Here is a 15,549-nt window from a genome sequence, read left to right as displayed (position 1 = left end):
ATTAAATTAATCATTTATTTTATATATAATAATAAAATATTATTAAATTAATATTTTTTTAAAAAAACTTATTTTTATCACATTTTATAATTCTATCAATTTAATATTATTAATAATTATATTATAATTAAATTAATATTAAAAAAATATATTTTCAAAACTTATTTAATCATTTGAAATAATAATATAGAAGTAAGAAAATAATATTTTAATTTTTAATGAATGAAAATAATTTTTTATCTTTAACTAATAACTGTAATAAAAATATAAAATATTTTAGACTTGTCCAATTTAATGTGAATATTTTTTATATAAATAATTTAAATTTTCATCAAACATCCTCGTTTAACCAAACTAATAACAATACTCTTACGTGTCATTCATACTGATAAATTGAACTTCATTTAAAATAGAGTTATACTACACAACCACCCATTGTTCACGCAACCACCGCACTCTAGCCAACATGGCATTTTTTTTTAAAACGTCGGCGTTTTGGTCCATCTGCATCGTTTCAATCCCCCCCCCCCCCCCCACATTCTTCTTCACTTTTGACGCAAGAAAGCTTCCCCCGCGTTTTCTGCTCCACGCCCCCAGCTGGTTTCCTTTGTCGGCCTAACCTTCTCCCCGCCTATTGTGGGTGCATCACTCTGCCCCGTGTGGCTTCATCACTCCGACCCGTTTGGCTTCATCACTCCGTCTGGCTTCCTCTCTCGACGCGTTTATTTCCGTACGACATTGAAAAGCTTCCCCATTTATTTTCGCCTCACAATCCTCCGGTGGTATCCTAGCTTCCCAGACCCACCGACTGTCGTATTGCAAGGGTAAGAAAGTAAGGGCTAGGGTTTTTAATTTTTTGTTGTGGTTTCAGCTCTCCATTTCTAGCATTTTGTCATTTCTATATTTTTTTCGTTTATGGATTTGCGATTTACAATATTGTTTGATCTGTGTTTGTGGTGTTTTTGGATTGTTGATGTTGTATGTATGCCACCGATTTTGTGGTTGTTTTTAACATCTGAAATGAGTGAAATTTATTGTCTACGACTGGCTGTAAGGGGAAAACACAGAGAGTTATTTTCTATACAATATGGTATATGAAAGCTTAAGGAAAGAACAAGCATACAGTATGTTTGAGAGCAGACGCTATATACAATACAATACCAATAAAGCTACTCAGAATTCATTATCTTTATCATCTAGACATTTCCATTCATTAAATTTTATTACTTTTGAAGTATTTGACATTTGACACTATCATTGTGTGTTAAAAAATTTTCAAACTTGATGGTACTAATGTCCTGAATTGATGCAACATTCTTAGAACTCCTAAAGCTGGAAGCCTTGGTGTCTTCAGCAACAAATTAACTGACAAGAATTTTTTTTCACCTCTATTTTTTCTAGAGTAACGAGTTTGTCCCTAAAGATAGCATTCAAATCAGTGCCTTTTCTTTTCCCTAAAGGCAGCTGGTATTAACCTTGTTGCAAGTAAAAAATAAAAATAATCTTTGACATCCCTGCACCTGCAAGCCTGCAACGTTAGGGGTATTAATTTGTGCTTGTATGATTGATCAATGGTAAAGAAATATATGCTTTGCTTTTAATTAGTTTGAGGTAGGAATATTTTTGAGCTTCTAACTGATCATCACAATGTTTTACTTAATTCATTTGAAGCAAAGAATATGAATATTGAGTACAGCTAGTGGACAAGAGCAGTCTAATTTATTCTCATGGATAGTTCTTTTGGTATGACGCATATATATATGCCTATAAAAGTATGATACACGTTGGCCTTATTGATAAATGAGAAACGAAATCATGAGATTTGGATTTTTTTTTTTTTAACAGGTTTAGCCTTTTGCATCATTGCATGGTATTTTCTTATTTTTTTGAACAGTTGTAGCCTTTTGCATCATTGATAACAACCTTTTATCACATGATGATTGTTGCTGCGTCTTGTTTTAAATGAAAGCCCCCTCTCTTTCCATTGAAATCAATATTCCCTACTCTAGAGATCACTAACCTTGGAGACCACATTTAGAATTCTTTAGTAAATTAGATAACTACATTTATGAAACAGTAAATGTGGGGGAGAGAGAGAGATATTTAATGCATTAAAACTGTATGTACAATATTATTAGGGGAGTACCATCCAACATTCTTGGAGGTTATATGTGAATTTTGTGAAGTCGAAACTGTACACACAATCCATTTCGTGTAGTTGGGTTATTTGAAAATCTAGTTTTGCACTTAAAATAGCCATTACGTTTGATAGTGGTTAATATTTTCTGGGGATCACTTGTTGGTATTGTTTGAAATTGACAGAAGTGTTATGTGTCTGCAGGGTGAGTTATTGCTGTTGATTTTAAGTAGATAAGCTGCCCACTAAATTTACGTGTAGTATATACTGTCCCAAATGGTTTCTCAAATAGCGTGATGGGCGAAGAGGAAGATTTGAGGCCACCCGGGCCTTCTACATCGACTTCACCAACCTAGGTATGATACACACATTGGTTATTTGAAAATGCTCAATGAGTTAGATATTGTAGCCTTTAATTAATCCATGGTTTATTTGTACATTGTAGGGATATCATGATACACTAAATCCAAATACAATGCCATATATGATGAATCTAAATACATATCCAACTCCATATCCGTATACTTGGGGTAGCCAGGTAAATAAATTATCTATATTGACTTTTTTTTTTCATATGAATATTTGTTTAATTATTTTTTTATGTGCGTGGGTTTGACTCATTCTAACACAATGGGTAATTGCAGCATCTGGCAATGCCACCCTTTGGGCCAACCATGCCATACGTCAACTAATCTGGAGGAGTTGAGACAAGGTGAAGATACGATTCAGGTAGTTATTTTGAGTCAATTGTTATGGTTTTTTCAACGTACCTCCATATTTTTCTTAATGTATAACACAATAATTAAAATACAGCACTCAGCAATATCGCCATGCGGACCAAGTATGCCCGTACCAAATTGCGCAAGTGGTTCATCATCTATGTCATTTAGTGTTGAAAGTAAAAAGGATGTTGGAGGTACACTTTTTTAACAATATCCACTCCCATCCATTGTGTATATATATATATATAAACTCTAATCCTAACCACTCATTCTTCCTTTTCAGAAACTTCACCCGACAAAAATATATCACCAAATGCGGAGGGGGTGTTTGAAGTTTTAGATTATGATAATAAGATTGAGCCTCCAAAAGCTAGTATGAAATTTGGTACTGATAAAGAGGTTTTGGTCTATTACAAATGATATGCCAAACAAGAGAGTTTTGGGGTTATTATAAAAAGGACGAAGAGAGATCTTGATGAAAATGCTAAGTATGTCACGATTGCCTGTGCATGCAGCAGTAGGTACTATCCTAGCCATACTAATTTATCGAAGCCACGACCAATGACAATTTGCTGACTGACTAGGGGTATGGGAAGAAAAAATCTGTTTACATTTATTGTTCATATAAGTTTGACATTATTTTTTCAACAAACCAAGTAAAATGCTAAAATGCTAACAAGCAATAAAGCACAATTATTTATAAACATGGTGAGTTAAGTTAGGCACAATTATCTACGTATTTAAAACAAAATAAAAATAAAAAGCCCCTTGTAATCCTTTTTTCCCATTAAAATGAAGAAATATTCAAGTTTTGTGAAAAAGTTTCATTAAACATATCATTTTCCATTCATGTTTGTGAGGAATGTTCATAATGATCTTTTTACCCAGGTATAAGTCTAAATTCTTCATTCTTTTCCTCAAAATAAAGCTCTATATATGCATGTTTTTTACTTTTTCCATCTATATATATGGATGTCCTTTTACATTAAATGACGTTAGATAGCTCTGATAAATTTACTCTTGATAAAAACCTTGATTGGTACTCAAAACAAAATTAGTGGCTACAAAGAACCTTTCCCTCAAACCCATTCACAATCCATGCCCATGATTTCCCTCTACATCGCAACCAAATTTATGAATTAATACACCCTCACTAACACTATAGTATTGCAGTAAGATCAAGATCATTTGAAGACTATAATATCTCTACAAGGATTTTTTCACCAACTCCAACACAAGATTAGGACCATTAAGGTAAGAAAAATGCTATTTGGTCATTTCCATTTTTCTGCTCAAATAACTGTCTTCATGTGGTACCACCAGATTTACTAAAAAACAAAACAGAAACAAAAAGTGGTTTTGATAACTTAAGATTCTAGTCTTAACATTACCACGTTGAGAGGGCTTTTTGAGTGGTAAACTTTATATAGCTCTTATAACATTACTCTTGAGAAAAACCTTAATTGGTACTAAAAAAAAATTAGTGGTTACAAGTAACCTTTCCCTCAAACCCATTCACAATAATGCCCATGATTTCCCTCTCCATCCCAACCAAATTTATGAATTAATACACCCTCGCTGAAGACTATAGTACTGAATCAAGCTTATCTGTGTTTTATCCATGTTTTCCCCTTCCAACCAATCCCAGCATCTCCCTCATTTCAGATGTTATCAATAACCAACAAATTTATTGCTACATACAACATCAACAACCCAAAAAACCCCACAAAAAATAGATCAAATAGCAGATCAAATCTCACATCTATAAACACAAAAACACACAATATCAGATATGCTAGAAATGGAGAGATGAAACGAAAAGAGAAAAATATAAACCTAGAAAAATATAAACCAAAACCTGGAAAAATTTGTTGCATTTTTCTTTAATGATCTTACCCTTGCAAGATAATAAAAAGGTGGGTCAGGCCGGAGCGATGGAGTGCAGGCCGATGCCGTGCCGTACGGAAATGGTGACCCTTCTGATAGGTTTTCTTTCCCGTGTGCCGGAGTGATGGAGTGCATGCAGAGAGTTAGGCAGGCGAAAAAAGGGGTGAGAGAGAAGAAGAGGAGAGTCGAGTGAGAGGGAGGAGGAGGGACGTGAGAGGGAAACGGCGTTTTGGTCTGAGGGCGTCGTGAGAGGGAAGAGGGAGGATCGTGAGAGGGAAGAGTTGAGAGGTCTGAGTGGCGTGCAATTTGAATTTTGTTAAACCCCGATGCAAAATTCAGTTAAACCGTGATGTTGGCTCTGGACCGGGTTCGCCATGTCAAGAGTGTGGCATGCATTTTGAAAACCGGGGGATGGATAGATTAATTGTTTAAAATAACCGTATCACTCTCCAACGTCAACCCGTACTTTAAAAAAAATTGTCAAATCCCGAAACCGATTTTTCAAAAAGAAAAAGATGTGATGCTTCACTGTGAGCATTACAATTACACGTCCTTTCAGCATACGTTAGCCATGTCATGGGATGTCTCTTCTCAAACAGGACGTAAGAAATTCCAAGTTCCAACCCCTCTCGCTGCACGTAAACAAAACAAAAGTACTTTGTTGAGCCGCCTTGGAAAAAGCACTTTGTTGCAGCAAAATGTAGTCGTCGCCAAAAATTTCGCCTAAAATACCATCATCATCTCCATCGGTTCTCTTACCTGCCGCAAAAAAGGAATATTGCAATGAGAAATTTACACTGCCAAAAAATTGTGGCAAAAACAACAATTTTGTTGCGAAAAAAATTTATCACCAAATATATTTTAATTTGTGTAATGGACTTAGGCCTTAGTAGTTTTAAAATGTAATGGACCTCTTAACTTCTTTATGTTACTTTATGTTAAACATAGTCCACAACGCCCAGTAGATGGGAGGCATTCTGTAGGTAATTCTTACATAAAAGTTGTAGGGATGTATTGTTCTTTTCATCTAGAAAGTAATAGAATCATTTTCATATATTCTTCTTTCTCTTGAAAGTATTGGAGGTTTTCTCACTCTCGAAGTGGGATATTTCATTTCATTTATTATCAATCCATAAAATCAAGGGGTGTGTTACAAATTCATATCAGAGAATACCGATCTTTGTACTATCTTGGAAGAAATTCTTATATCCCTTAACAAAATTAGAGAGTCAGTAAAACAAATATTAAAAAAATCTCTAAATTCTCCATCAGCATGTAACCGATGGCATGAAGGATTTGAAAAAAAATTTACCCATCTGGAACAACTGCTTTGTGCAATGCAGGAATAGGAAGAACAAGTCAAGGAGGTTGATCTGCTGAGATTCCTCTTCCCTAGGTTCTCATAAATCCCTTCATAAATTTTATCTTATTTTTTTAACTCCTATATGTCCAACTCCTTCGTTGATTTCTTCCCTTTCAATGGAAGTACTTAGCAAAAATAGTACGAAAGCCGAAAAAGGAAGAGACCAAGTGTTTGGGACCATTCTCAGCTCCCATGACAAGGACTGCGACATCTTTGATTTCTTGTGCAGCAAATGGGAGTATGATCCTGGTGGTGTTGATTTCTGTTGTCTCTACAACTCTCTGTCTTCACCACAAAAGCCCCTTCTTATAAACCGGCCGAACCAGACACTGTCTACGGAGTTCTCCACTCCATCAACTTCACCATCACCTGGTGCTCCCTCTTCTCCGACGATTCATGCTCCCTCTCCTTGCACAACATTGTTTACTCATCAAACCATAGAGAGATGTTTCACCGAGACCTTCCCACACTTTTCAAATCAACAAATCTAGTCGCATATTAGAGATCCCAAAAATCCAAAAAATCCCAAACCCTAATTTCTCAACCCCAAACACCACAACAATTTGTTCATTGTGTTGTTACTAGGAACTTGGTAGATCTATTGAAAATAAGGTTTGGAAAGTAGATAAATGGTTAGTTGGCTAGTCTTGACAACAGGATGGTAACTCTGAAGGTTTCCTTTCTTTTGAAAATATTTTGGTGCTTCACAAGAAATAGACAGTAATTGCACCTCAGTTGTTTGTGTAAATGTTAACTAGGAGTGATGTGGTGTGGATCTTTGGATGTTTGGTGTTTTCGTACTCCACTCGCCAAGAGGAGGGCACTTTACTAGGTTGGGGCAATAATGAATTTGGGCAACTTGGGATTGGAGATACCCCTACCTAGGGCTGTAAATGAACAAGTCTGTTTGATAACCCGCTCAATATTCATTCGGTTAAACTCGAATCGAACTTGACTAATGAAAAAAAAAAAAAAAAAAGCTTGTTCATGAAAGCAGATACCCACTCGATTTTTAAATGATACATACTCGACAAAACTCAACTAAAGCTTGTTAAGGCCCGCTCGTTTATACTCGAGTCAACTTGTTAGCTCAATTCAATTAAAACTCATTCATATATTGATAAATATATGTACACCTATGTATATATGCGCACGCGCACACACACATATATATTAGCTAATAATATAAGCATATCACTTTTATAATTAAATATATAATATGCAATCTAATTACTTATATCTACATAATGAATATACTTCATAGGTATATTTTATAATTTGTATAATAATTAGTCAATAAGATTTAATAATTTTATATACTAGTATGTGGGAATCATATATGAAATAGATATATGCTATCATATTAAGTGTTGTATTAATAATATATCTAGACATATAATATATTGTTATTTTGGATAACTATCAACTAATTAGATATTAATTATTTATAAGTTTTTTAAAATTTTATAATTCAATAAAGGTTCTACTTGTTAGTTGTATAAATTCAATATTAGATATTTTATTTTATTGATTTATTTATTTTATTAATTATTAAATCTTATTCAAAAGACAATCAAATAAACAAATAAACAATTCAAGCTCAAGCTCGTTTATGGGACGAGTTCAAGTTCAAACTCGAGTTGAGAATTTAGCTTATCGAATCGAGCTTGAACAAAGAATAAAAAAAATTTCGAGTTCGGGCTCAAACTCAGACTCGAGTATTTCGAGTCGAGTCGAGCTCGTCCAGCCAAAGATTGGCTCGACTCGATTACAACCCTATCCCCACCAAGTTCACATTTGGCCTGTTATGGTCCATTGGCTTTTTGGTCTTACGTTGGTTGATATTGCTGCTAGAGGTTGGCAACCTATTGTACCAACGGATGAAGGAGAGGGGTATGGATGGAGAAGAGGTGTGAACATGGGAAGGCTGGGCTTTAAAACCTATGTGAAGCTATTTATGATTGTCCCGAATCTGGTCCTCAATGAATTATTGGAGTTTGGCAAGAGGGAATGTTGAGAAGCCACGTGAGGCCCTCAAAGAGATGCCATGTGGATCTGAAAAGGTTTTAATGAATAAGTACTTTGTGCTCGGATTTCCTACTGTGAGAAAGGCAAAGGGGACTCAATGGTTGACACTATTCAGGCAGATGAAGGATTGGATTCTCTAGATAAGGATGTGGAGAAGAAATCCTTGTTCAAATGTGTGAAACTTTAGACAAATCTGGAATTTGTAAAGGGGCAACAAGTCTCACTCAATAAGGATGGAATAATTAAAATGTTTCTTGAGGTTTTTTTGGAAGCGAAATGAAAAATGAAGAAATGTTAACATTGGAGCTATCTGGGGGAGCAAGAATTCACTATATTTTTCAATCAATCTTTATCAAGAGTTTAAAGGAGGTGGATTCATGCGAAGACCTAATTGATGATGATGTTTGAACTGATATTCAACATACAACTGGCACTATATCTGCATTATTTGATTTGAAGTGCTCTTTGAGGTTCTTGTTCGAAGGCAAATAGCTCGACTATTGGATCCAAGCCTACAGTGTGCCAGTTTCATATGACGAATTGATTAAGACAATCCACCGCTATCTGGTCAATGAATTGCAGCAATTTCCAGTTTTTCTTTGCTCTAGGCCTAGAGTTCTCCCTGACGAAGCTTCGAGTTGTTCGAGTTGTTGCTGATAATAGTTTTTCAGTTACAAGGGGATTTGGAGGCTACACCTCTCAAGGTGGCTCCAATAGCGGCCATGGAATTTCAAGGTCGAAGTCTCAATTAAGTTTCACAAGACAACATTCTCTTTCTCAGATCTCAGAGGTCAGTGAAGATGTTGTTGATGGCATCAACTCTGACAATGACCACCGAAATGCCGTGCATTATTACGCCACTAATGGCTTTGGAATGGACTCATGGGACCACAAATTCTAGAATATTTTCAGCCCCACCGAGCAGACGTGCTATAAATGTTGACAATGATATTTTCAACCACCTGCATACTTTAGAAACTCAGTTTAACATGCAACATACAACACTTGAGATGGCCACAGTGGAGAAGCTAATTCCTATTCCTGAAGATTTTGTTCCATGTAAAACTTCATGGCCGGAAATAACTTCAAGATTTTTTGTAGACATGAAGAATTTGAGGACTTGCAAGCCTAACAGTTGGTAACTTTCCTCTTTGATTACGATACATGCCTGCAGTTAGAACCCTATCTCCGGATCAAGGAAACTTATCCACACCTTGCCCACAAGGTGCTCTAATGGGACTTGTAACAGTTCCCGCGGCTTTGGGCATGTGGGCTATGAGCTTGGGCTTCCACGTAAGGCTGCTAGACTGGAATGGAACTTAATATATTTTAATTTGTGTAATGGGTTTAGGCCCTAGTAGTTTTAAGATATAATGAACCTCTTTGATTTCCTTATGTTGCTTTACGTTAGTCATAGCCCACGAGGCCCATGGCCCAGTAGATGGGAGGCATTCCGTAAGGAATTCTTACATAAAATTTGTAGTGATGTATTGCTCCTTTCATATAGAAAGTAATAGAATCCTTTTCAAATCTTCTTCTTCCTTTAGAAATTCTTGGAGATTTTCTCACCCTCGAAGTGAGATATATCATTTTATTTACTATCAATCCATACAATTAAGGGAGTGTGTTACACCTTGCAACAGTGTCAAATTGTTCAATCAAGGAAAAGTATTGAAACCCTATGAGTTCAAGTGAAAATATTTCTCTCTGAAGTGTTTTGTGTGCGTCTGGAAACAAAAGCCCCATTCAAGTCGTCTAGTCCTCCCTTTTCATCCTATTTCCGTTATTTCTTTATGTCACATTACCTCTTCTTTATGTCACATCTCTCATTTTCTTCTTGATACTTTGTCATTTCTCAGCCTTTTGTCCTCTCATTCCTTAATAGCGTGGGTTGCTCAGAAAAGGACATTAAAGACTACCCTAACTGTTACAGCTTATATATCTTTTGACGTTTAATGAGCCAAGGACTGAAAAATTATAATGGGGCATTCGCTATAATTTTGATATGTTTCAGATTTGGTGTGTGGTAAGCTTGCAAGGAATCAGCATTAATTAGAGATTGCATTTCTTATAACGGTATTCGAATCTTAGATTTCCTTCTACCAATTCTGTTGATCTTGGCAAGACATAAATGCTCCAATAATAGAGAAAGGACTAAGGAGGAGGAGGAGCATCTTTTCAGGGATTAAAATCATCATTTGTTAGTAAACCAGGACCCAATCAGGACCTAAGCGCATGGATTCTTTATTAGACATGGAACTATGGAAGTCTCTTTCGGTTGTTGCAATGCCATATAAAGCCTGCTTTTTGGGGTGTGGATGATCTGGTCTAAAACTTGATGGTTCATTTCGGCTTTTTCTAGAGCAGCCAACGGTATCATGACAAGAAGAGCTTTCTGCGGTAGTTGCACCGAGAAGACTTTTATCTTTTATTTTTTTATCATAATGACATTAAATTACAGAAACTTCTTTTTCCCATTATCTATATTGCAATTCTAGCTAAGTATTTCCTGATGATGCTGACAATTATGACATGCAAAATCATGGAGATCTATTACTTTAGTAGCCAACTACATCTTGTATCGGTTTAAGATTGTCAGCTGATCCCTGCCAAGCGTCAACAACTACAATATGATATCCACTTCAGAAGGAAAACTTCCTCACATAAATCAGTTTTGTCAAAGAACAAACCCTTCTTTCTCATATTTTATCCAATTTTTTAGATGGTATATTGAAAGTGAAGCTTGTCCGGGGGTAGGTTTGCATGTTTCGTTTTATTTTCTAGAAGAAGCAGGTTTTGTTTAGGATAATCATTCCTACCAAAGGAAAAACAATGAAGGTAAAAGGTTTTGGATAATCACGATACACTATCAAGTTCGAAAGAAGGTTTTGGACAGTGTCATGATTCATGATCATACCCTACCAGCTTTGACGAAGGGACCACTCAAGCTTTCCCTAGAACACACAATCCACAGGTCAAAAAGGAGAAAAAAAGAAGCAGAATGATTAAACCTACCATTATATTCTCATGGAAACAAAATTCAATGGTTATGGCCCAATTATGACAATGACAATCGAGAAAACAGACCCCATACATTTAAACTAGTCAATCTTTGATTACTTTCACTTTTTCCAGTTTGATAATGCTCTTCGCATTATGCAAGGAATATCTATTTCCTGTTAACATCAGATCATGCTTTCTAGAGCATGTCCGCCCTGGTTTAGACTATTCATCCATTTTTATTCCCTCCAAGGAACAAGGTTAAATCCAACTTGGTCAGCAACATAAACTCTGATTTCAAGGTCCAGAAAACCACGTCTATTTTACTAGTTGCCTTTGACCTGAAACACGATTTAGACAACTGATCAAGACGGGTAAACGACCATGTTCGATCAGAAATTAAGGGTTCTAATTTGAGGAAGATTGCAACTTCCCAGTGATGAGTTGTGTTGGCAGAGTTCTCAAGTCTTTTCTTGAGCGGGAAAAATAAACACGCCACAGAGTGGTATTGCAAACTACAATCGGAAAAATAAGCTAATTCTATACAGAACCAAGAAATTTAATAGAGCAGCCCTAAAAACATAGAGAAATATATTGTAGTGTAATGCAAAAGCAGATTGTAATCGATGGTGAAATTGTGCCCACTTCATGTTTACTGTGACTTCCTGGGAAGACATGAGTTTCTAAAGCCAACTCTACAGAACCCAGCAGCTGAAAAACGGAATTCCGACAAACAACAAACATGAATTAACAAATTCACCCACGTGCTGAGGAGTCCTGAGGAAGAGCTCCAGCACTGGTATTTGACCGTGCATAAATGATTACCTTCCGATCCCTGCTGAGGCCTTCCAATCCTTTTTTAGGCTTCTGAATCTTTCACTTTGGGGGAGATCATCTGAAGAAATTTCCCAGCTAAAAGCATTCCACTATATTCAAAATAGAAAAAAAGCCATTGATACGCATATGGTCCTATGCCTCAGAACCTTCTTCAACCGTTGGAAGGCTACCCTCTCTGATAAATGTTGGGTTAAGAAACTTAGCCACAAAAGCCCACAACTTGTAAACGTCCTCAAAGTTAGTTAGAAAACCTAGAGAAGCTGTAACAACTTCAACCCGTATGAATCTGCCCTTTCCTCCATCATGTCGACCATTTTCCATTGGCCTGCACAGCGTTGTATCTTCAAAATTCAAACTACCCCGTTGATGTCTCGGGCTATCTAAAATCTTTATGTGACTAAGAAAGCCAATGCCAAGAGAGATACCTTCTCTTTCAGCCAGCTTCTGAACAACTTCTGGATTGATTAGCCCCCTGTTTTTGCCCCTCACGTTAAAAGCCACAGCTGCACCTCTGTCATATTTTATTTTCGGGCCATATATTTGAACAAGATTTGTGCTGCCATCCTCATCTGAACCAGGTAATCTAAGTTGTAGTAATGAGGTTACAAGCCAATTGATCAAGAACCGCAGCCTGAGGGTGGTTTTATTGAGACCTAACATGTTAACATGATCAAGATGCCTGCATTCTATCTCAGGTTCCCTCCTGTCCCAGTCTTGCCCATCAGCATATTCACCATCGCTGCTCTGCTCTTCATCATCCAGGCTGGTCACAGAGATTTCTCCTGTCTCCAATGTATGGCTCAGGTTATCTTTATGATTGTCCTCCAAGCTGAAAGATACCCTCCTTTCCCTGCTTGACGATTCATTCTCTTCCAAACCAAAAAATCTACCACCAGTAAATTTATTCCCTTCCCTTCTCCCCAACAACCTAAATTCACCTTCAGTTTCTCTTCTTATGGCACTCTCTTTTACCTCCTGAAAAATTTCAGAGGTTGAGCCATTCTCTTGGCTGCGATGCTGACAGGCAGAAGTTGATATGTTCACACAGGCTCCATTCAGTGCAGAATTGGACAAAGACCCAGCAGGAATGGGTTTGCTGGTCTCAGGTTCTTCTTGGATCTCCTGAACATGATTTAAACGCTTTCTACCATTTTGTGAAGTATGGTTTGTCTCTGCAACTTGTTCTTCTTCAGGGACCTCCTTCACACGGTCCAGTTCTTGGGAAACTGACAGGACAGCAGCATCAAATGATAGCACATTGAGGTCTTCATAAGGCACGTGGTTTACAACCTTGTCATCGTATATAGGGCTGCCATGTATCTTGGAAGAGGGTAATGGAGATAGCAGTTTGAGGTTCTTCCTGCCATTAAACCAAAAGGGTGGTAAGGGAGAGGCCACTTTCTGTTTATTCAATTGGCTTGCTGTGTCAGACCCCAATGGACTTTGACCCAAATCGATCCACAGTGAGTTGTCTGATGACTCATCTTCGCTGAAGACTGGGCTCTTCATCACCTCCCCAACCGAAATGCTTTCAGTTTCTTCAAATATGGTGCTTGTCCCATCTCTCTCAGAGCTGTTGTCATGATCCATCTCAAATACATCCCTAACCTGAGCAGATGTAAATGCACCAGAAAAGGCAGGTAGCTGTGTTCCCTGGCGTGTTTCAGAGGTTTTATCACCATTTTCAGCAACTTCATCATCTTCAATTCCAGCCAATCTGTCAAGACAATCCATGGAATCACTCAGATACAAAGGATACTCAGGGGTAATCTTCACCATTCCAACCCCAGTACACCCAGATTGACTTTGAAGGCTTCCCATCACTGATTTCTTGATCAGAAGGCATCCAAAACCAGTTGGGTCATAACCAAATACCCTGTAAAATGATGTGATAATGAAATCTGGTCGGAATAGGGACAACCCAAGGGAATCCATGTCCTTGGGACCCAATGACCCAGCATCAAGCAAGACATGCCAATTGTTCTGCTGTGCTAGTGCCATCCACTGGTACGAGTACTTGGCCCCAGTAACTCTAGACTGAACAGGAAACACAAAAAGACCAGCTGCAGAATCCTTCTTCCTCCTCCTCTTACTAGAAATTTGCTTTCTCAAATCAGTGGAGCACAATTTCAAGGTTGGCCATTTGAACCATGCACTATACACTTTGGCACCCTTCTCCCTAGCACTCTGAGCCATCCAATTCACAGACTGGCTCTCATAATCAAACATTGTCAACAACTTTTTGTTGGTATGAAAAGGGTACGACTCAGCCAGCAATTTAAACGCAGATCCTCTACTCACTGTAAAAACTAGACCGTACTCATGCTCAGGGATGTTCAAATAATCAGTAATTCTAGTCTTTATGTCATGCTCAACAGTCCCTCTCTCAGCACCCCCATATAAAGCATGATTGCTTAAATTTGCAGTAATTTCTGATAAGCTAAACGTGGAGGACTCCCAGTAGTGAAGAGTCTGAACAAACGAGAACAAACCAAACCCACAGTAATCAAGGCATACCTTTGGGGACAAGTGCGAGTACTCTTCAGCCCTCAGTTGATCGATCTTCTCCAAAGACTGGTACTTCGGGTACATGATTAGGAACTTTGAGAAAGACTCGTTGAGGTCTGGAATAGCATCCTCGGACTCGAAAGTGCGCTCGGCAGCGAGGGCAGTGGCTCGGAGGAACTCACGCTGCGCGTGGAGCCTCGCGAGCGAGCGGGAACGCCCCAAACTCTCGTCCTGGTTGGCCAGCGACTCGGATTCCTCCATATCTTTGGATTTGAAGAGAGACCCATCTTCGGAAGCTTCTTCGAGAGCCTCCCTGAGCTTGTTCTCTTGCAATTTCTTGAGAACCGATGAGTTTTTCTTGTTCTTAAGAGATGAATCAGACCCATCTTTTCTTCTACCGCTGCTCTTCCTGTCTAGAATCAGAGCTGCGCATTGGGAAATGGGTTTCCATATGGACAGATGCATCAAAGCAATTTGGATGACCCCAGAAATTCCAGGATCTCAATTTCCAACACCAAAGAAATGCGAGAAAATTTTGAATTCAACTCCAAACCACAAAATTAGGACTCTAAGTAGACCATTCTCGGGTAAAACTCCACAACAGAAATACAATTCCAAGAAAACCAAAGAAAGATCGAGACTTTGATGCTCAAATCCTGCAACCCAGATCCCAAAAATTCACAAGACAACTGCTAAAGAACGTACAAGAAGAAGGGCTTCCCTGAAAAAAATGAACACAGAGAGAAAGAAAGCAGAGTCAAAACCACGAAACACCTGACAGAGCTCAAAGTTCAAACAAAGAACTCTCGCTCTCTCTATAATGCAATTAAAAGCAAGAAAACCCCCCACAACATATGCTCTTTCCCATTTACTTCGATAATAACTAATTAATAAATCCAAAACATACCCGGTTGTGATAAATTATAAAACTCCACTCCTTTCTGTCTATCTAATTGACCTCTCTCTCTCTCTCTCTCTCTCTCTCTCCAATCTTCCCCGCTTACCGCCCTCAACAAACAGTGAGAAAGGGTATTGACTTTCACAAGCAGAATATGTAAATGCTGCCA

General features: G+C 37.8%; 1 protein-coding gene across 4 annotated transcripts; it reads right to left on the bottom strand.

Moving 5' to 3' along the window:
* Nucleotides 1–11,228: 11,228 nt before the first annotated feature.
* LOC122296617 lies at nucleotides 11,229–15,549 on the bottom strand. 4 transcript variants are annotated; one of them, XR_006238598.1, is made up of 3 exons: nucleotides 15,390–15,549; nucleotides 11,963–15,203; nucleotides 11,229–11,478 (listed from the first exon to the last, which is right to left on the bottom strand). XR_006238598.1 is itself a non-coding variant. In XM_043106431.1 (3 exons), exons 2-3 carry the CDS (start codon nucleotides 14,945–14,947, stop codon nucleotides 12,226–12,228), a joined length of 2,622 nt encoding a protein of 873 aa, XP_042962365.1. In that variant the 5' UTR covers nucleotides 14,948–15,203; nucleotides 15,390–15,549; the 3' UTR covers nucleotides 11,641–12,225. The 4 variants fall into 4 exon arrangements, 2 of the variants coding, with proteins under 2 accessions (XP_042962365.1, XP_042962356.1); XR_006238599.1 differs by lacking the exon at nucleotides 11,229–11,478 and adding an exon at nucleotides 11,641–11,961 and having other exon boundaries at nucleotides 11,998–15,203; XM_043106431.1 differs by lacking the exon at nucleotides 11,229–11,478 and having other exon boundaries at nucleotides 11,641–12,299; nucleotides 12,400–15,203.

Source organism: Carya illinoinensis, chromosome 2 (assembly GCF_018687715.1).
Source record: "Carya illinoinensis cultivar Pawnee chromosome 2, C.illinoinensisPawnee_v1, whole genome shotgun sequence".
Lineage (NCBI taxonomy): Eukaryota > Viridiplantae > Streptophyta > Magnoliopsida > Fagales > Juglandaceae > Carya > Carya illinoinensis.
The sequence above is the reverse complement of the archived record's forward strand: the minus strand, read 5'-3'. Positions and strand labels throughout refer to the sequence as shown.